Source organism: Mixophyes fleayi, chromosome 6 (assembly GCF_038048845.1).
Source record: "Mixophyes fleayi isolate aMixFle1 chromosome 6, aMixFle1.hap1, whole genome shotgun sequence".
Taxonomy (NCBI): domain Eukaryota; kingdom Metazoa; phylum Chordata; class Amphibia; order Anura; family Limnodynastidae; genus Mixophyes; species Mixophyes fleayi.
The window spans coordinates 182,998,524-183,020,932 of NC_134407.1; the positions used below are offsets into that span (position 1 = coordinate 182,998,524).

At 41.3% G+C, this 22,409-nt stretch overlaps 1 protein-coding gene across 4 annotated transcripts in view; it reads right to left on the bottom strand.

Annotated features, from left to right (window-relative positions):
* Positions 1–22,409, bottom strand: part of CHD6 (chromodomain helicase DNA binding protein 6) — a 100,419-nt gene that overhangs the window by 17,079 nt on the left and 60,931 nt on the right. For 2 of the 4 annotated variants that reach the window (XM_075177519.1, XM_075177517.1), the window contains exons 9-26: positions 17,243–17,498; positions 16,714–16,924; positions 16,144–16,339; positions 15,731–15,895; positions 15,068–15,247; positions 14,526–14,636; positions 14,246–14,448; positions 13,811–14,010; positions 13,295–13,454; positions 12,335–12,424; positions 11,313–11,416; positions 10,977–11,103; positions 10,703–10,754; positions 9,421–9,478; positions 9,033–9,246; positions 8,555–8,763; positions 6,797–8,263; positions 5,770–5,820 (exon numbers count right to left, since the gene is read on the bottom strand). In XM_075177519.1, the coding sequence (XP_075033620.1) occupies positions 5,770–5,820; positions 6,797–8,263; positions 8,555–8,763; positions 9,033–9,246; positions 9,421–9,478; positions 10,703–10,754; positions 10,977–11,103; positions 11,313–11,416; positions 12,335–12,424; positions 13,295–13,454; positions 13,811–14,010; positions 14,246–14,448; positions 14,526–14,636; positions 15,068–15,247; positions 15,731–15,895; positions 16,144–16,339; positions 16,714–16,924; positions 17,243–17,498 (4,054 nt within the window). The remainder of the gene's footprint in view (positions 1–5,769; positions 5,821–6,796; positions 8,264–8,554; positions 8,764–9,032; positions 9,247–9,420; positions 9,479–10,702; positions 10,755–10,976; positions 11,104–11,312; positions 11,417–12,334; positions 12,425–13,294; positions 13,455–13,810; positions 14,011–14,245; positions 14,449–14,525; positions 14,637–15,067; positions 15,248–15,730; positions 15,896–16,143; positions 16,340–16,713; positions 16,925–17,242; positions 17,499–22,409) is intronic. The other 2 variants (XM_075177518.1, XM_075177520.1) reach the window with 2 other exon arrangements.

Genomic DNA, 22,409 nt, shown 5'->3' on the forward strand with positions numbered 1-22,409 from the left:
ATCAATATCCTCAGTAGCGCTCGGAGTTAGCCCGGCATCCCACTTAAGGCTGGATGACTCCGGCACTATTATTGATTCCTCTGAAGAAAGCGTTAGTCCTGCTGCTGCTGTTGCTGCTGCTGGGGGTGAATCGTCATCCCAGAGGCAGGTGAATAAAATGAGCAGTCCTACATTTCAGCAATTAACTGTGAAACAATCATTTGCGAGGGGAAGCAAATATGACAGCAGTCACCCAGTCGCCAAGCGAATCACAGACGCCATGGCTGCAATGTTAGTGTTAGATCTGCGTCCAATCTCCACAATAAACGCAGCTGGTTTTTCACAGTTAATTGAGGTTTTGTGTCCGCGTTACAGAATTCCATCGCGACACCATTTCTCCCGTAAAGCTATTCCACAACTATACCAAAAAGTGTGTAAAAATGTAGAGATTGCGCTGAAAAATGCCATTCTGCCCACTGTTCACTTAACCACAGATATGTGGACAAGTGGAAGTGGCCAAACCAAAGACTATATGACTGTGACAGCCCACTGGGTTGGTCATTCACCTTCACCAGCAGGAACAGCAGCAGCATGTACACCACTACGTAACATTTGTCACAGGCAGGCCACTCTTTGTATCACCGGCTTCACTAACAGGCATACGGCTGACAATTTGTTACGCAAACTGAGAGATGTGATTGATGCATGGCTTATACCACTCGGACTCTCCCCAGGGTATGTCATTTCAGATAACGCCAACAATATAGTGCGAGCATTACAGCTGGGTGATTTCCAACATATTCCCTGTTTTGCTCACACCATCAACTTGGTGGTGCAGAGCTTACTACGAAATAACCGTGAGGTGCAGGAGATGCTTTCGGTGGCCCGTAAAATTTCAGGCCATTTCAGGCATTCAGCCACAGCATGTAGGAGATTACAGCAGCTCCAAGAGCAGTTTAACTTGCCCTGCCACCAACTTAAGCAAGAGGTGGTAACTCGGTGGAATTCCACCCTGTACATGCTTCAGAGGATGGAGGAACAGCGCAAAGCCATCCAAGCATATTGCACAAGTCATGACATTGGGAAAGGAGGGGGGATGTATTTCACTCTTGCACAGTGGGGAATCCTTTCAGTGCTGTGCAAGGTGCTGAAACCATTTGAAGTTGTGACATGTGAGGTCAGTGCAGACTCTGCTAGTTTGAGCCAAGTCATTCCTTTAATTAGACTATTGGAAAAGCAGCTTGAGAAAATGAAGGAGGAGCTGAAAGCAAGCAATTCAGCAAAGTATGTTGGCCTTGTCGATCAAGTACTTAATTCGCTTCACAATGATCCTCGAGTTATTAAGATCTTGAACTCGGATCAGTACGTTTTGGCCACTGTGCTTGATCCAAGGTTTAAAACCTACATTGAGTCTTTACTTGTAAATGAGCGAGATGTGAACTTTTGCAAGGAGCTATTGCTCAGCAAGTTGGCCGCTGAACTGGGCCTCGGCTTGACGACGTGTCCTCCTTCACTTTCTCAAGCTGTTGCTCGTAAAAAATTAAATTTCCAAAAAAGAAGCAGGGAAGACACAGGGGGCAGACGAGAACAATTTAACATCTGGGCTGGTTTGAAGGATTTTTCAAAAAAAAGTGTCACTTTGCCCATAAGTCCATCCAATATGAGTATAAACATGCAAAGGATGGTGGAGGATTACTTTCAAGAGGTAGTTGATATGGAAATGTCAGACAGTCCCTTTCCTTACTGGGAAGAAAAGCAAGCCATTTGGAAACCCATGTACAAACTTGCTTTGCAATACCTAAGCTGCCCACCCTCCAGTGTGTACTCTGAACGAGTGTTCAGCACAGCAGGGAACTTAGTCAGTGATCGCCGTAGAAGGTTACTTCCCAAAAATGTGGAGAAAATGATGTTTATAAAAATGAACTACATCTTCCACGAGGAAGGCCTTCACCATCCAAGACATCCAAGCACTGACTGTTCTCTAATGGCGGATTCAAGCGGCGATGAATTGATAGTCTGTGATGATGACGTACACACTGATGAGGGTGAGGATGAAGCTGAAGATGATGCCGATAACATCTTTTTAAAACTTTCTATGTAAGTGTAGGGTGCAATCTACCCCCAAAGAGGAAAGGGACTTGTGGCATTTCCATATCACATACCATCTTGAAAGGCTGCTGTTAGGGCAATTTATCCTTAAGGGTAGGGTGTCATAGACAGAGTGACCCTAAACTGGCTTTGTCCATTTTTCATAATATTGTACAGTCTATAATGGCTGAATTTTTTAGTATTTTATACAAGTGGAGGGGGGCCTAGAGAGACAGAAACCAAACTGGCTTTCTCCATGTCAATTAATATTGTACAGTCTATAATGGCTGAATTTTTTGGTATTTTATACAAGTGGAGGGGGGCCTAGAGAGACAGAGTGACCCCAAACTGTCTTTCTCCATGTCAATTAATATTGTACAGTCTATAATGGCTGAATTTTTTAGTATTTTATACAAGTGGAGGGGGGGCTAGAGAGACAGAAACCAAACTGGCTTTCTCCATGTCAATTAATATTGTACAGTCTATAATGGCTGAATTTTTTGGTATTTTATACAAGTGGAGGGGGGCCTAGAGAGACAGAGTGACCCCAAACTGTCTTTCGCCATGTCAATTAATATTGTACAGTCTATAATGGCTGAATTTTTTAGTATTTTATACAAGTGGAGGGGGGGCTAGAGAGACAGAAACCAAACTGGCTTTCTCCATGTCAATTAATATTGTACAGTCTATAATGGCTGAATTTTTTGGTATTTTATACAAGTGGAGGGGGGCCTAGAGAGACAGAGTGACCCCAAACTGTCTTTCTCCATGTCAATTAATATTGTACAGTCTATAATGGCTGAATTTTTTAGTATTTTATACAAGTGGAGGGGGGCCTAGAGAGACAGAAACCAAACTGGCTTTCTCCATGTCAATTAATATTGTACAGTCTATAATGGCTGAATTTTTTGCTATTTTATACAAGTGGAGGGGGGCCTTGAGAGACAGAAAGCAAACTGGCTTTTTCCATTTCTTTACATATTTAACTATAAGTGTAGGGTGTAATATACATTCAAAGACGATGGCTGCATTGCCAATATGCATAGATGGAGAGGAAGACAATCTGTTTTGTGTGTAGAATAGGCCTACCAACGAAGAATTAAACTGTTTTTTTGGATGATTTATTACCTCAACAATTAGATTACTTGTCTCTAAAACAGTTGGAGCACTAAATTGGGTTAATTTAGGCCCAAAAACATGGATTTTCCCAAAAAATAGCAAAACAAAACCAAAACCAAAACCAAAACACGCAATGGCGGTTTTGCAAAACCAAAACCAAAACCAAAACACGACGGTAATCCAGATCCAAAACCGAATCCAAAACCAAAACACGGGGGTCAGTGACCATCTCTAGTAAAAAGTACAACAAAGTCCCATTTAAAATGTGTAACATCTAATATGATTAAGTGGGTTGTGTATCAGCTCTTGTAAGTGCTAAATTCCAGTAAACACTATTCCTAAAGCTCCTGCTTAGATATCTATACTTCTGTACTTCCTACTGAGCTAACACACTTATCCATCCCCTGGCTGTCCTATGTTAAACCCAGCATCCTAAGTCAATGCTGTGGTGAAGCTTGATACAAATTAACCAAGGCAGATTTTATTTGCCTTTTAAACCACTGTCTGGCACTGAGTGTTGCAACTCAACTTTCTGTCAATGAATATTCATATGGGTATTTCTATGACATTTTTCATCTCAGTTTTCCTTAAATGTATTCCAATGTGTAAGTAGCATATATTTATTTACATTACGTTTCATGCAATTTTGTCCCAACCAACAGAGACCAGGGACCTAGACATATAATGGTAAGTATTATTCTTCACTTTTTATTACTTGCAGAGGCCAACCGAATATGCCCCGTAGAGAGATGGCTTGGGCCCAAGCCAAGGCCCGACTGCAAAGACTCTGTAGAATACCTGGGTAGGTGATGGTTTCCGTGTCCTAAGTACTGTTTGGGTGATCAATTTGGAAAATCACTCAATAGTGTTGCCTTAGCCAAGACTGGTAGGTTGGGGCTGAGCATACTTCAAGTCAAGATGCAACACACCAAAGGTTGTCGGCCACTAGGGTACAACATCATAGTACCAGGGTCTCTTGAACCAGTCTGGGACTAGGAGAACAACAGAGACCGCTTTTCGCTTGGCGATGTTTGTATGCACCAAATATACCTTCTGATACACAGCTGGAACAGGAGATGCGGTCTGTAATGCCGAGACAGGTTTCTCAACTCTAAATTTGGAACCTTCGCCCTTGAATAGCCAAGCGGACTTAAGTTTAGCGAGGAAGAGAGAGTATGTTTTTACCCTTGGCTTTTGAACTGCTTACAAAAGGAATGGAAAGCAGTCAAAAGTCTAGTTATTTTTCCTACGACTAATCTTAAGAATGGTGCTTTTCCCCCACTGTGGCCTGACACAGTTTTAAATCAAGTCCAGGCCCAAGAAGCAGTTACCCATGGAAAGCAATGCTGACCAAGGAATGCTTAGCTATAGAATACTCTCATCACATCTTCAGCCAAAAAGCGCACAGAAAGGCGACTAAATGAACAAAATCACAGAGACACAGGGATGCCTCCTGTGCTGTTTCACAGATGTAGGTTAGCCTCCCCAATTTAGGAGGCTAATTCAGACAGCTAGAAGGGCGCAGGGTCAGAGAAACAATTCTTTAGCGGATTAGCTCAAATGATTGCAGTATGGATAATACAGGCTATGACCAAAGGGAGGCGTTACGATGACCCCAAGTTCATCGTAACTACCAGTAGACCTGGTATTTGAAGCCTTTATTTATGAGCTACTTAACATTAACAAAGACTCACTCCATATGGCTTCAAGTTAGTATTATAGCATAAAGCTCTAAAGTCGCAATCTATGGGCGACTATATTGCTCTCATCAACCTTGTCACCATAATCACAGGAAGGAGAACACAGCAGACACCAAATAAAACCGTAACAATGCTGTTTGCCTCTATGAGCCATGTTGGCAATTTCAAATGTGCCCAAGGTTTAAAGAAGAGCACTATGTGTACTGACAATATGGCCCTTGTAGTGAACATTAATTTGAGGCACACTTCCTGATTATAACAACCCACAAAGGACAGTTCAACAACAACAACTCCGGTATATGTACCTTTAATTAGATTTTATGTATTTAGATTTTATAGCTGCCATTTACTGAAAAATTATACCAGCATGCTCCACTTCCTATCTGGACAACAGAATCGGCAAATCAATGTTGTCCACTACTTTCAAATAGTGGTAGAGGGTGGTTAAGAGGTAGAACCAATCAGAGGTCACATTTACTTGACTGCGCCTTGTGATTGGTGATGGAGCAGCCAAGAAAATGGGCTAGGACATGATTTAATACTCAGATATTAAGCTAAAACAACAATGTTTATTGAACTGGACTTTACACTGGCACATAACTCTAAAAACATAATTAAATTAGGAAGGAAAACATGTATAATACTTATGTATGTGATATAATTTGGTCAAAAGTGTTTTCACAGCAAAGATATCGTTATTTTTCTATTACAATTTGTCCATTGATGAACATGGCTTGTATTTAATTTTGCACTGAAAACTTGAATGAGCGCTGCTCTCACAACCTACCCTTCTATAAACCGTTCGTGAAAAGTAATAAGATACCCTATTTATAAAATGCATCTATCACCCCAGCATGACTTGTCCAACAGAAATGACTCTAACCTGTGGGTTCTGACTTCCATATCCATGTTCTGCCATAGTTATTGGCGTCTTCTGGTGGGTGAATGCAGAAGAGAAAAAGAAAAAAAAAATCCCAAACCAGTAACTCAATGTTACAAATTGCACAGCCATACACACCCACAAATGTAGTGCATGAAAAATGACATAATACAGCCAGCCACAACAAAAGGAAGTGGAGACATTCAGTCCAGCATGTTGTGATGTTACATCGAGCTGTATCATGCTCAGACACACACTAGAAAAAGAAGGTGATGATGAATATAACCTGCAGACACTATAACAAATGGTATAATGTGCCCATAATATACTGTATGTCAGTTGTTAATATACAAGTTCACAACTATACGTACTACTTATGTCAGATTTGGAGGGAAAGAGTCTGTTGATTACAACAATAAGACAGGAATGATCACAAACCTTTTTGTTATCAGTCAACAATTCTATGGGGAAATTAAAAAGAGTATATCCACTTCAACATACAGACAGTCTTACAAGGCAGCCACAACGTTGTATTAAGAGTTGTGCTGGCAAGACATGAAGTCATAACAGAAAAATGGCCTATTCTCGCCATTTATGTAGTCTCAAATGTATTGGCATGCCCAGGAATGACTCACAATCAGGTTTTGGAGGAGGCCTTTTTTCAGGTATGCCTAAAATATAGAAAAATATTGGCTTTTGGATAGTTCACTATGGGTAATTGATTACTGGCCCAGGAATGTCAGACAAACCACTTTGCCAACAGTTCAACTAAGCCGGGAACCTTATTTATTTAGTCCCATCAGCCATGTACAGAATCATTAAAATGGGCACGTTGTACCTGTATAGCCATGAGCTTAAATGCTTTGTAGCAAAGTATTGTACTTACTGTATGAAATTCAACACTTAACATTTGTGCAGGCAACATAAAACTTTATACACAAGTACGAATGTCTTGATACATGTGAATAAACAAAATTGGCCAACCCTTCCCAGTGTAACTTACAAGATATGAAGGTAGAACGCTGCTTACCTTTACAGCCACATTCCTCCTCCACATTCTCCTTCTTCACTTCACAGTCCTCTACTTTCACATTTCCATCAGAAAGAGACTTGGACTCCTCTAAAAGTTTTTCGTCCGACGATCTGACTTTCAAATCCCCAGCATTTTGCTTTAAGAGGCCAGAAAGCATTTCACCAGTTTTGTGTTTGGACTCCACAGAGTCTTTATCATCCATGAGCTGGGCACAGCAATCTTGACTTGGCTTCGAGGCATCATTTTGAACACTTAAATCCTTCACCTTTTGCTCTTCACCCCCTTCTTCCAAAGGAAGCTCTTTCATGTCATTTAGCTCTTTATGCCATTTTACAATGGGGTCATCTTTAATTTCCTGGAGCTCAGCTCCCCATTCCTCTCTCTCCTCCACTGGAAGATTGCAACTCGGGCTTTCTGGACTTTCTCCAATTATACCACAATCTTTGTCCTCAGTGAGACTGGGGCTTAGAGCTGAATGTTCCTCAAATGTTTTGTCCAAAAAGTCCAGATCCAGGCCTAAGGCAGCTTGACCAAGGTTTGTACAAAAATGATTATCATTTAAAGTATTTGTGTCTCTTTTCCCAATGCTTTGAGCATGTGGTTGTTCATCCTCCTCTGCTGATAAACTGAGATGGCTCTCATTGCTGTTAAATGGTTTGCCCAATCTGCTATCTGGCCCTTCCATAGGATCACATTCCTGTCCATTGATTCCCAGGAAACAATCCCTAGATACAGGTTCTTCAACTTGTGTTAGAGTCTCCTCTTTGGTCTTGTTTAATGAGTAATCAGTCGGCTCACTTTTTTCTTCCAAGCCCAAGAAACTCTCTTGAGTGAGAGAACTCTGTTCACCAGTGCTAGCTTGCAAAAGAGTGTTGTTACATGCCTTTTCATCATACATCATGCACATGAGAGGGTCAGGTAGAGAACAGTCCTCGTGGCTATTGGACATAATGTCTCCAACTTGGGAGATAAAATTTTCACAGGAAAGGTCCTGAGGGCTGCAGATTCGACTAGTTATGGGCTCCTCCACAGCTTCAATTTTAATCTCATTTTCTGCCTCTATCTTTGTAGAATCAAATGTCCTCTCTAGGTGACAAGCAGCAGGCTCATACAATTTGGAAGCCATCTGGTAATGGCAGCACAAGTTTTCAACACCATTTCTTTTATGCTGAGAATAATTTCTATAAGCATCCAGGAAAGTCAGTTGGGGATCATTCATGATGTAGTAATCTGTACGGCTTAGCCCATGCTTGGCAGTGCCTAATAACAGGTCTCTATCATGTTTGCCACATTCCCACCACACAGGAAGGTAAAGGCTGGGCCTACACAACTTAAGACGCTCATGAAGCTGTGGGTGTCTTAGCACTTGCTCCCGCACCTTCCTTAGAAGTTCTATACGATACAAAGTTCTTGCTGCACGCTCTTCTGTTATGGGGTCCAGGAAAAGAGAAGGATCGGCAGAACCTGCAAGGAAAGACACACAGGGTCATGACAGCAGTCATCTTTAATATTCAGAAATGTGCTCAGGTGATTTGTACTAAAAACACATGTGTAATCTGAACATGTCCCTTGGAGACCAACTTTTAGAACATTTCAACAATGCAGGACAGATTCTGCGGTTTCCAACTATTCTGATGTACTCACTTTAATAAATTACATGTATGGACCCTCATTTGTTAAATGATACTGAATCTAATACAACGCGATATGTCCAATGCTGTGGTAGATTCTAAATATAAGGGTGGTCACTCTTACCGTCATCCTTTCTGAGTGGGAGGCGGCAGACGTTCCTGCACATGGCCACAAAGCTGTGGAAGTATTTTTCTAGGCTCTCGTCCGTCTTCTTATCAAGGCGGGACAATGCTCGGAATTGGGTCCAATCAAAGCACTTCTTGTCTGGATCATATATTACTCCAAAAGAGGACACTGTTCGGTAGAAGTCTGCCTGTTCTCTTCTAGTCCACCTTTAAAATGAGAACATTTTTCAGAGTGTTCACATTGCTTGTTCAATTTCAAATGCTTGCCAGGTATACTTAATATTTTGGAATATTGCTTTCCTATTCCAAGCATCTGCAACAGACATCTCTAAAATTGTTTAAAAATAATTTCTATAATTCACAGTCAACAGTAAGTAGCTAGTGGAGGAGTCTGTAGTTGTGTTCGAAAAACAACACTGTAATGATAAGAATAATCGATATATAGATGAAGGCTCTCAAAAGTCTTCTTCACAAACCTTTTCTGCATTTCTTTCATGATTGGATCCATCTCTGCTCTTCTGACCATTTCCTCCTGCAGCCAATAGTTATGGTTTGTGGGAGCCAAAATCTCTGGACGCGCTAGATCCCTGCGGTTGCAGCGCTGGTATACGGTGATGAGCCTACGCAGTCTCGCAGTCAGAGACGATGCAACGGGCCATAACAGTTTGTCTGACTCTAGGCTGTCCTGGGCTTCAGACATCATGTAAAATATTAGCAGCATCAATAAGGTCAGAGAGAGAAAGAAACATATGGTGATCATCATGTAACAGATAATTAAATGTCACTCTTAATTGTATCTGGCAGTCAATAACATGTTCAAGTAAGTGATGTAACTGTAGTATATTCAACGTGTCATATCCTCACCTGTATTGCTCTCCTCATCAATCTGTTCCACATTGCTTTCACTGGGATTGGTGTCCACCTAGTAAAAGAAAAAAGGAAAATATATTAAGAATTAATATTAAACTAAACGCCAAGGCATTCCTTGTTTAAAACAATTGTACATATCATATAATTGTTCTTTTTTAATAAAGAATGGGTCCTATTTCTGCAACTTATTTTGGTTCAAAGATATGAATTTTATATATAATGAACCCTCCAGTACACAAGATTCCAACACTCATCCTCAGGATACTTCATCCCTCTTCTTATAACTTGCTAAATCTGATGTTATATGTTGATTTTGTTTCCCTCAAATAGAGGAACATTGGTCTCCTGGAGTCCCATGTAAGGTCTCAGTCTGCCCCCCCCTCCCTAACATCCTACTCCCTCCCTTCCTCTTTACATCATAGAAAAAGACTTCACACTCCCATAGATCAATGAGTGGGTTTTGCTCGGGCTGCCACACAGTCCATGCCAGTCGTATATAATGTCACATATCCTGGCCTCTTACTTTGTATGTATACATTGTGTGATGGTACCAAAAAGATGGACTGATCAAGACAGGGAAGTACTCTACCACTTTATAGTGGAATAAGACTAATAAATAGGAATCTATGGTGGATATTACATTATGCAATGGTGACTCAAGCAGTACATAAACTGCCACTCGCAGTATTAGCGTGTACCCATTGTCTACACATGAAGTCAGTAATTTTATGGAATGCAAAGTTTCAAAGTGGTCACACATACCATATATGTCTAGTATTACCCAGGCTCCAAAATCCACCCAAACTACAGGCATGTAAAAAAGGCAACCAAATAATTCTGCTCTGTCCCTCAAACTCATTTACTGTGACCCCAGAATTATACCAATTTATTCTGCAACTTCTTATGATTGCAGCAAATAGGTTACTTTCTATGGATTGATGTACAACTGTGGACCAGAATAAAGTTTCATATTTTAGTTATCCCCATAATTGGGACATTATATTTTAATTCCATTTTTTCACTGCCACCAAGGGGGCAGGGTCTATTAACATGTGGTCACTTTTCTTGAAATAAGGATAATAGCTAGGAGGAGCTAGAATCTGCCCTTTATTCCTTGAAGTACATGGTCTGCTGAGGGCAGAACTCCCCCTCCCCCCAAAAAAAACCCACAAACCTCTGAAAAAGTTCAAAAGCAAAATAGTAATGCTCACTAGTCCCAAAGTGTCATGTTTATATGCACGGACACCTAGATAAATGGCCGCATCTCCCTGCTTACCTCTTGCTGTCCTTCCAGTTTAACCTCATTACTTTCTTCTTTTTCTGCACTCCTTGGCAAAATGAAAACAAAATACCAATTACCACATTGTTTATACAGCCTATATTTTATCGTTTCCTGTAGATTTTTATACTATCAAAACAATTTGAAGAGGTCATAAAAATAAAATTATTTGCTTTACGCACCTTCTGTGCCCACGTAAATATAATTCAACGGCAAACGTGCTATTAGTTTGAAATATTTATAATAATGAAGCCACAATATGTTCCCTTACCGCTCCGATAGGTCTGGCACCACATCATTAACTCCATCGGCTGACAGAGAATTCTCATCTGGCATTCCCACTTTCTCCAGGAAACAGAGCGCTGGGTCTGCTCTTATGGCACAGTACCGCTCATAACCTAGAAAGTGCAAAGATAGAAATAATAAATAAAATAAAAATCTTGCTTATGTTTCATAAAGCTATTCCAAAAGGTTCTTTGTGGATTAACAGGCTGCTGTATTGGTTCAGTACACTAAATTGCTGGCTCCACTGTGTATAGGAGACGTGTCTACTTTTAATTTGTAAGCTTCAACACAAATAAACCTAGTTAACTTGTAAGATACGTACCAAACTTATAAACTCCAACCAGGAGCGATTTATCAGCTTCGGCATCCCACCAGTCCACAGGTATTTCTACATAATCTATGTCAGGTAACATGATATCCAAATCTCTGCAATAGAAAGCAAACTTGTATAGAAGGCCTTTTCCTAATAACCAAATTTCTGGAAAGTGCACAAGTAAATAGAGGATCAAACAAGGGGTTCCTCCTGAGACTATTAACCTGCCAGATATGTAGAAATCAGAGGACTTGACTTTTGAGAACATGTCCGATGGTTCCCAACTTTGCCTCTACTAAGAGATATGAATGTTTTAGTCACCCTTTTCAAAGAGATAGACTTTGAGGTTCATGTTCAGAGCTCAACCTGTACCAGTGTCCAATGTCCCTTTCCATATCAAATGGAAATAGGGCAATTAATTTGATTGAACACTTCTTGATTAGTTTGAAAGTTCGAAACCTGGCTTAAAGCTACATGAAATTGATCTGGGGTAATACCATACTTCCCTATGTTTTGTTATCTGTGTACATTTCAGAGATAGAAACCAAACATTGGCGCAAGTGAAGAATGCCCTTGAGAAAGAACAGCATGTCTGGGAGAGCAATCAGAGCTGAGAGACTTGGGGTAGGGAACGACTGTTTTCTGAAAATGGCATGTAGAGGTAATTGGTTCTGGTCTTCGGGGCTCTGCATGTGTAAGGTGGGCATAGATGTCCCCGACATCTCTTATCTCATGTTCCAAGGAAGCAGTAACTCACTTGAAACTTTTCCTAGAAGTCTAATCGAAGGGCAAAATAGGGACTTCTATTTTGTCTGTTGTGAGTTCTAGAAGTCCTACCTGTTTGACAAGATCAGAGATGGACTGAAATAAGACCTTGCCCAAGCCATTTTCAGGGGAATGAGGCTTGAAACCTGGTCCAGAAACTGAGTAGGAAACCGGGCACCCCCAAGCCAATGTAGAAAAATGAAACAATAAAAAAGGGGGAACATTTTAATAAAAGCCTAGTTTCACTGTTAAAAAAATAACCTTACCTCACGTTTACATCTTCCAAAGCTTTTGCAGCCGCATCCCCCAGAACCTCTGCCTTTAGGTAATAAAGCATCCGCACCCGTAGGAGGACTCTAACATAAGACACAAGAAAAAATACATTAAAAATTACATTCTCTGTACACATTGAATAAAAATCAGCTTTCAGAAGACAGTCAGAAAACATACAAACAGAAAACTGGATTTTCAATAACCGGGAGCAAAACCACTCAATACTTTCCTCCACTCATTAAAAAAAGGATACTTTCCCTGTAACTTGTGGAATATTTATACATTTTTTATTGATACAATTAGTGAAGAATAGTACTGGGAAACTAGCAGATACCAAATCTCCATACGGACCTAGCTGTAAGGTTTTATGGAGGGGGGGGGGGCAATCACAGTACAAATTTGAGTATCTTACACCCACAACTCAGCATGAGCCCCTAAGATTTTCCAAAGGCAAAAATGGATGCTTTAATGTTTTAGTTAGAGGCAGGAAGGCTTAGAAATTACTTTTATTATTTTATTTTTCCCATTTGTATCTTAAAAAATAAAACTAGCTTCGGGATAGTTGCACGGTAATTGTTGAACCCTCAGCTTTACTGCAATGCATATTCCGAGGAGTCGGCTTTTACTTTCTAATCTGATCACAAATGACATAAAATAGTTCCTTTTTAGATAAGCACCTAACTTTCTTGCTGTATCTTTCAGCCATGTATAGAGGTTTGCAATTTTTTCCAATATAAAATACTTGTTTTCCACTTTCTCTCCTTACAACCATTCTTTAACTTTTTATTTTAATTCCTGACTGAAGAGGTTTTGTTTTTAGAGCAAATCTCCAGTGATGTTTTTCTAATGAGAATCTCCGTAGCTGGTTGTTCAAAGAGAAAAATATCAAAAATAGGAGACCATGTAATCTCTATTCTACATATACTCAATATGTGTTTCAACATTTCTCTCACTTGTTACAGTGCTGTTTGAGATGCTTCTTGTAGCTGTCATCATGCAGGACAATCTCAGGGTTACAGCTAGCAAGCCAATCTGCATTCTTAATCTCTGGGAGCAGCATTTGGTTCTTCATTTTCTTTCCTTTCCTTCCACGTGGGACTGGGGCAGATAAACCTGAAACAAATAACCGGCATTCAGAGTCACAATCTATAAACATTAGTTATGTTTGGCCTCACTGCCAATAATAAACATTCACTTTGTAAATGACCTTAAAAACATATGACAATGCTAACAATCTTACCAGTTTAGAAATGTAACAGATACTAACTATTCTAAGCCATTACTGCAGACAATGATGGACATTGGTCTGTGTACAGTCAGACAAAGTGACAGGCAAACAACTTGCCTCAGGTCACCTGGTAATGGTTCTTTGAGTAAATAAAGCAACGAGTGCGATGTCTGCTATTCTAAAATGCCATATAAACATGGCAAGTACATGAAAATACCAACAACATAAAAACTGCTAGTACCTGAGTGGTTCTGGAGAGCCTGGTTGTGGCCATCCTTTGTGGGAGTAATGAGGTCCCAGATGAAACTTTTTATTTTCTCATCGCCTTTGTAATGCTTAACACAATAAACAAGCAAGGCCCTGCAGATCATCTCCATGTCTTTCTCATTCAAATGCCATTTAAAGCGACCGAGTGTAAGGATGTCCTTCCAGCGTCCCCAGCTACAGAATTAACATAGTTACAGTTAAGAAGATACTACAAAATGCAATGCTGCTACTGAAAACACAAAACATGATGGCAACTCTCAGGATTTAAGAACCTGAGATCTGCTGAATGTTCTGTTTTACACACTTGACCAGCATTATAACACGGTTATAAAATATAGTATTGAAAATTTGACTAACTTATTAGTATACTAACATTCAAATGTTTACTACTACTTTAATCTTTACTCACCCAAATATGAGAAGGTTCTTTTCCACCCTAAAGCACTCTGCCCGCAGATAACGTCGCGTTTTGTCATTCAGTCTCCGTGACCTTGTTGGACGCTCCTCAGTGTCACTCTCCAGCTCTGAAAATTCCATCAACTCGTCATCCTCAAATGAATTGTAGTGTTTTGTTTGTCTCCTTACACGAGGGCGGTCAATGACTAAACTCTCCTAAACAAGGGAGGTGAAGAGTTCACTATAATTGTGTAATCCTGTAGAGTTACAGTATATGTAAAAGCATTGCTTACCTTCTCATTCTTAGCATCGGTGTCCATCTCGGCAATCTTTGCCCACTTTTGCCAGAAGTTAGGGTCGTCCAGAGAGATGTCTGTTCTATTACCAGAAGATACAAAACTGGCCTGTGGAAGGAGGAGACTTTAAAAAAACACCTAAAAACTACTGGACATTTAGGTATTTCTGAACTTTGTTCAGCTTGTCTGTATGCCTCGGTTAGTGTATGTATGTGGTTCTCTATCTTGCTGTATGCCTCGGTTAGTGTATGTATGTGGTTCTCTATCTTGCTGTATGCCTCGGTTAGTGTATGTATGTGGTTCTCTATCTTGCTGTATGCCTCGGTTAGTGTATGTATGTGGTTCTCTATCTTGCTGTATATGTAGGCTTTTTGATTCACAACACTTTGAATGCATGATCCATAATCCATTCTAGTGCGGAGAGGTTTACTTCTCTGCTCCATTGACACTAGGGTTGATAGTCCATTAAAGGACAATGTATTTTTGAAGATCTAGGCCCCTTTTCGCTATTAATATAGCAGCTTATGCATATTGAATACCTTAGCAAATGTTGAGCCCTTTCCTTCAGTCTGGATAGTGATGGTTTGCGTTCTGCGTTGTAGAATTTGATCAATGTCTTCTTCACAGAATTTAGAACCTTCATCCTCTTCATCCATCAAGGCACCGTATGCTCCCTTTCTGAGAAGATCTTCAACCTCGATTTTGGACAATGGCTGCACCTAGACAGATGGACCAATGTAACAGAGAATCAACACAAGACACAGTACAAATGAATGAATACGCTCACTCAGGGAAACCACATTCAAAATAAAGTTATCCAATTAAAATAAATTTTCCAAGCTTTTGGTAAACTTGCTAGAATAACTCATACTACCTGCTTAAAACTCAGAAACACTCTGTTGCTGCCAAGATGAAAATTCTGTAAAAGACTAACACCACATAGACCTCTAACGCTGGAAACACATCGTGGCCTGAAATATAGTTCTCTTTGTGATTGCAGAAATGGCAAGTTGTCTTTAACAACCTGTTTAATTACCACAACACTGTGGTTCCTAATTTTAGGCAGCAGATTTCAGGCAGAAGTCCTATCTTGAGTATCAAGAGTTAATTTAGCAAACTGCAGTAGCCAGTATAATGATTTTAATCATGACACAAACATTATTTTTAACAAAGCTACTAATTAAGCACAATATGAAACTTACTCCATTAGTGTTGCCTTTCCTATTAATGTCCTGGAGAACTGCCTTGTCCAGGCCCAGCTTTAGACTCGCCTTGTCAAACATTTCACGCTCATACGAGTTCCTGGTTATTAGACGATAAACCTTCACTGCTTTACTCTGTCCAATACGATGACAGCGAGCTTGTGCCTGAAAACCACAGACCAAATAAAACATGCACATACCAAAAAGTTTCCATAAAAAAACAAATACTGGAACCAACGTAGAGTGGTTTTATGCAAACACAACAAAAAGATCTTCAACTGTCACAAAATCTATATAGGAAAGCTAAAACATTTTCCAAACCAGTAAATGCTACTAAATATATTCTATAAAAAACAAACAAACAATAATACATTCTATTGTTCTTTTCAAGAGTAATACAAAAACATTGTTACCTGTAGGTCGTTCTGAGGGTTCCAATCAGAATCGAAGATAATACAAGTGTCAGCAGCTGTCAGGTTGATTCCCAGGCCACCCGCCCGAGTGCAGAGCAGGAACACAAAGCGATCAGAGTCTGGTTTACAGAATCGGTCAATGGCTGCCTGGCGGAGGTTGCCCCTTACCCTTCCATCTATTCGCTCGTAAGTATACCTATAGCAGTAAAACATCAGCCATCAAAGCAATTATTTTATTTTCGGTCTCCGATTTAAAAAATAAATGATAAAAATGGATTGAACGAGTTGCTGCTATGTACATTCTAACAAATATTTGTGTTACCTGTTCAAATTGATTGTGACGAAAAAAAATTGCTCATTTATACACCTATAAAAAGGTAAATGGGCTCACAAAATAAACCAAAAAGACACTTTAATGAAAACATATTGCACAGGAGAACAAAGTAATTTTTCCCATAGCATGAATATAAATTCACTTTATAACCAACTACAGAATGACTGCAGCCGATTTCCACTTGATAATGACGCTCCCATTTCTAGATTCTCTTTTGAGCGTTACATTTGACTTGCCTCCTTTGAATGAGATAGTCCTCGAGGATGTCCAGGCACCTAACCATTTGGGAGAAGATGAGAACTTTGTGTCCACCAGCGATGAGCTTTGGCAAAAGCTTATCAATCAGCACAAGCTTTCCGGCTGCTTGTATCATTGCCTGCAGTTGAAAATCATAGGCATCAGGACTGTGTGTCTTCCGAAAGTCCTCCAAAATCTTCTCCTCTGCACCTAATGCAGGGATTACAGGTGGTATAAGATCATCAAACTCCCCAAGTAGTTCAACTATAAAGTATACTGTACATTATGGAGGTAGGCAACCAATGGCTCACTATAATAGAATACCCAAGGTTTGATGGAACTTTGCAAACATGTACAATATGTTTATCTTTTTTTTTTTTTTTTTTTAAACATGGCTTTTATTACATAGACTGGTACTTCCCGTTTTCCAGCAATGAAAAACATAACCCTGCTCAACTTCTCTACATAGCTATCAAATAAAAAACACAGGACGACAATACCGTGTGTACTGCACATTAATATACACACCATTGATGAGATATGGGTGATTACAGCATTTCCGTAGCTCCATCATGGTGTTAATGAGGTTGGGCATGTTATGCTGGTTGGCCCCCTTGGCAAGGAATGTGAAGTTCTTCTCCAGGATGGCCCGGTAATACTTCTTCTGGATATTGGTCAGTTCCACCTCGATTATGGTTTCTTGCTTAGGGGCCAGGTTCTTCTCCACATCATCCTTCAATCGTCTCAGCATCATAGGCTTCAGGATAGACTGTAACTTTTTCACCTGAGAAGGAATGATACAACTCATAGACGCCTTAAAATAAAATGACACCTTGATTATTATATTCCATGAGTTTATGAATGCCCTTAACCTTTGAATGTCTATCCATTACAGAGCGCTCTCCTGCACAGATAATTACTAGAAGCTGTCCTTTAAGCTTACAAGGCCGCAGAAATACTGCAGCATTAAACACTGTTCTATAACAACCATGAAATGTTTGTTAGTAAAAGGTACAGACAAGTAATTAATAAATATGTTAATTGATTTATAAAGGGTAAGTAGTGACAATTTCTCAGAAACATCAACTCCCTCATGGCTAAGTAGGACTGTAATAATTAATAACCTTCATTTATAGGGCACCACATGAGTCCAGGAGGGAGTTGATCTACAGAGGGAAAACAACAAGATAGTATATGGTATAACAGTACAATACAGTAAACAAATAAAACTACAATTCTCAACACAGCTCTAATGCAAGCAACAAGGACATTATGGAAAATATTAGCTAAAGCAGTGATATTCAGACAGATACACTTCAGTGTGTGTGTGTGTGTGTGTGTGTGTGTTTAAAAGGAACGAAAATCTCAGTAATAAGTTAAAGCAACGCATTTAATCTAACAAACAGACACCTATCAGTAATACCATATTACACTGGGGCCCCATTTTGCGCAGACCAAACACGCACCCACGGAACGGGTAGAATGCGTGACAATACGATCTGGCACATGTCGGTTAGCATTGATATAAGCCTGCTTAATAGTCCACATAAGCCATTTAGCAATAGATTGCTTGGAGGCCGGCCAAAACGTTTTGAGAAGTCAAATAGAATAAACAAATAATTAGTGCGGCAAATCTTTGATGTTCTATGGACATAGATTCGGAGAGTTTTGACCACATCCAGAAATTCCATAGATCCTGTTCCAGACACTTGTGGATTGTCCGTGTACACCGGAACCACTATTTCTTAGTTTACGTGAAAACCAGAAACTACTTTTGGCAGGAAAGGAACTCTACAAGCTGAGGCAATCGCAAGTAGAAAACCCACTTTCCATGTTAAGAACCGTAACTCTGCAGTCTGCAACAGTTCAAATGGAGGTTCTTGAAGCATATTAAGGACCTGATTAAGATCCCAGGGTGCAGTGCATATGGAGGCTGGATATGCAGGACTCCTTGTTGGAAGGTCCTGACATCCGGTATGTCTGCCAGGCGACATAGCTAGGCGAAGACCCCGAATCAAGCCATCCTGGAGAAAAGCAAGAATCCTTGAGAAGCGGAACGAATCCGAGTTGCAGGTCTGGTTCTCACACCATCTAATGTATGTAAGCCAGATTCAGTGGTAGATCCGACTGGTTTTCTAGCTTTAAGGAGGGTATCCACTACTCATAAAGAGAACCCTCTTGATTTCCAAAGGGTGGCCATGCCGTTAAATTCAGCAGTGGCAAGTCCTGATGTAGGAATGGCCCCTGTAGCAGAAGGTCTTTTCGAAGAGGTAACTGAAGACGTGGACCTACCGCCATAGGTAGGTATAGGTATCCTAACCTGAAGTCCCAGGGCATTGTCATTACATCTACGACCACTGCTAAGGGATCTCTTGCCCTTGAGCAAAATTGTAGGACCTTCTGTTGTGACGAGACGCCATTAGGACTCGGTCCGGGGTCCCCCATCAGACGACCAGAGACTGAAAAACCTCCGGATGAAGAGACCATTCCCCCGTCAGAATTGCATGCCGCCTTAGATTGTCTGCTTCCCAGCTCTGAATGCCTGGAATAAAGACTGTGGAAATGGCAGGGACGTGGTTTTCGGCCCAGGTCAAAATCGGAGTTGCCACCTCCATTGCTCTTGCACTCCTGGTGCCACCGTCTGTTGACATAGGACACTGTCATGGCGTTGTCGGACTGCAGATGGACCGGTTGGCCCTGAAGGATGGCCTGGGCACCCTGTAAGGCCTTTAACATGGCTATTAGTTCCAGTAAGTTGATGGGGAGAGAGGTCTCCTGAGCAGACCAGAGCCTCTGAAGTTTCAAATGAAGGGCCACAGCCCCCCCATCCCCGAAGGCTGGCGTCTGTGGATACCAAGATGCAAGACCATGGGGCAAAGGACCTGCCGACTAGCAAGTTGTCCCGGGCTACCCACCATCTGAGGGATTGTCCCGCTTCCGGTGACAAGCGAATCAATTGACGTTCTAACTTCTGATGGGATCCTGACCTTTTTTTTTTTTTTTTTTTTTTTAAAGAGGTCCCATTGGAAGTATTGAGAGTGGATTCGACTGTGAGGGAGAGTCTTGAAGATCGACATCATCTTTCCTAGTAAGTGCATGCATAAGAGGACCGACGGTCTGCGGCAGGGATCGTGTTTTGTCCTCTGGAAGGAATACCTTCCGATTTTTGGTATTCATTATCAGTCCTAGAAAAGTCATGCTTTGGCAAGGGGTTAACTGGGATTTGGGGCGATTTATGAGCCACCCATGCCTCTCCAGGATCCTGATGGTGAGCCAGTGGCAGATCCAGGGGGGGCCCCCCCTAGCAGACACTTGCTGCCGACGGCTGCACACTATGTGCAGGTCCGTCCAGCCGTGACAGGCAGAGACAGTGTGCTGCCCGGCTGCTCGGATTGTGTTTAAAACACAATCAGAGCAGCCGGGCAGCACACTGTCCCTGCCTGTCACGGCTGGATGGACCTGCACCTAGTGTGCAGCCGTTGGCCACCTAAGATGTTAGAAAGGGGCTGGGCCTAAATTGTCCCCCCCTAAATCGCCCCGGGTATAGTAGTTTTCTAGATCCGCCCCTGTGGTGAGCTGTAGATGCTGGTCGAGCAGGGGAACAGAGGCAGCCTTGATTAGTAGAGCGTCCAGGTAGGGCACTATTTGCAAACCTCTGGAATGAAGATAAGCTGCCATCACCGCCAAAGATTTTTTTTAGATTCAGAGTCCGCATCCCAGGACCTCAGCCATAGGGCCCTCCTAGCCACTACTGCTGATGCAGAAACAGAGGAGGAAATGGAAACTGCGTTTTGGGCAGCTTCATACAAGTACCCTGAAGCTTCCTTGAGGTTAAGGGCAAGGGGAATTAAGTCAGAATCTTGCAAAGCTGTAGCCAACTGGTCAGCCCATGTTTCCATAGCCCTGGCAACCCAGGCTGATGAAAACATGGGTCCAAATGAAGTACCTGTTGCCGTGTAGATGGACTTTAAGAAAGCCTCTATCTCACAGTCATTGGAGTCCTGTAGGGATGCTGTCCCTGAAACAGGGAGTGTGGTGTGGCGAACTAAGCGTGCTACTGGCGTATCCACCCTTGGGACCTGTTCCTAATGGATTAGATCATCTTCCTGTAGCGGGTATAAAGCCAGGTACCAGAGCTTTTTCCTTGTCAGACATTTTATAAAGAATAGTGTCACAGAATAAAATGTAATACAGGCAATCACACAAGAAATAGACAGAAGATACTAACTAATCTATGACAGGAGTCAAAAGATAGTATCCCTGTTGAGGCTATATGTGAAGGCAAGAGTATATATGCAAGTAATATTCTATCTAGTAATATATATGCATGAATAAGTTTCCTAATACACCTCTATCTATATAATAGTGAGTATAGAAAAAGTTTTTGGTACTTGGCCTTCCCAAGGCTAAGCTGGAGCAGGAGAAGTCTGTCAGCAGCTCTGCTTATCCCTCAGAAGGAGCGGATGTCTCTTTTCCCAGGAAGATCTTGGCGCCTTGGGAGAGTCTAATATTCCTCTGCAGGCGGAGGAACTCCATTATCCTAGCCCTCCCCGTCCTGCATTTGCTCCATTTTAACAGGGAAACGGTGTTAAGGGCGATTTACTGCTTCTCTGTAAGCAGTAATGTCCTGGCTCCTGCAGATAAATAACAAGTCCCCCTCCCTCCTTTTCTGAGGACGGGACTTGGAACAGTCCAACATATCAGCCTCTGACAGGGCGGGTTACCTTCTTGGCAGCACCGGTAACCTGGAGCGATCAGCGTGACAGCGGCTTATACAAGCCGCCGATCAGCACTATATAGAAGCCACCACAATAATTAAAAAGAATCTCTCTGCTGTCAGTGAGAGTCGTCCGGCTCTCAGCCGAGATCTGCTTCTTTAACTAACGAGTGTGCTCTGTAAGAGTACAGAGCAAACCTCTGCCTAAAATAAAAAGAATAAATGAAACATTTTAAGTAAAAACTTATTGCCTAGCTAAGTGAGCCCAACTCCCTTGGACACTCAACTAAAATGAAAGGTTACAGGGGGGTTGCAGAGAGGAGGGGTTTGTGAGCAGCATAATTTAAGAGTTAACTAGTTAAGTGCCAAATTCCTCTTCCCCTCACACAACCCCCATGGTAGCAGTGTCCCCCAGTCGGTTTTCTCTACACTTAAAGTCACAGTGATTTTATGAGCAACTAGCAAATTGTCAGGCTGATTCAGTCCACAACATCATGGATGCAACTGCTGTAAGTGAAAGGTTCACTTCAATATGGGAATTTAGAGGGCCCTTGAGAGAATGGAGGAGCGATGATAGACTGATACCTCGGAGTGGCCTGATGGAATGAAAAGCCAATCATATCAGGCAAGACTGATCGTCAGGCTGCAGCTGGGTACGTACTCTGTCTAACAAAGAGCTGTGCTTGCATACAATCTGGGCTCTAGGCACTTGAGGAAACCCTAATTATCCATAGGTTCTTTCACATCTGCATGGCCTATGATTTACAGGCTGCATGTGAAATGTGACTGTTGTGTGCGGCTTGGCTACACTGTTAAAGAGGACTCTCTGTGTTAATGCCTAAGAGGATAAGGATTTCATTTTTATGTTTTCTTTTTCTGTTCTGCGCAAAACTGCAGCCAACTGTCCATCACTTGTTCATGTGAACCTCGGTTAAATTGCATATATATACATATATATACATATATATATATACATAT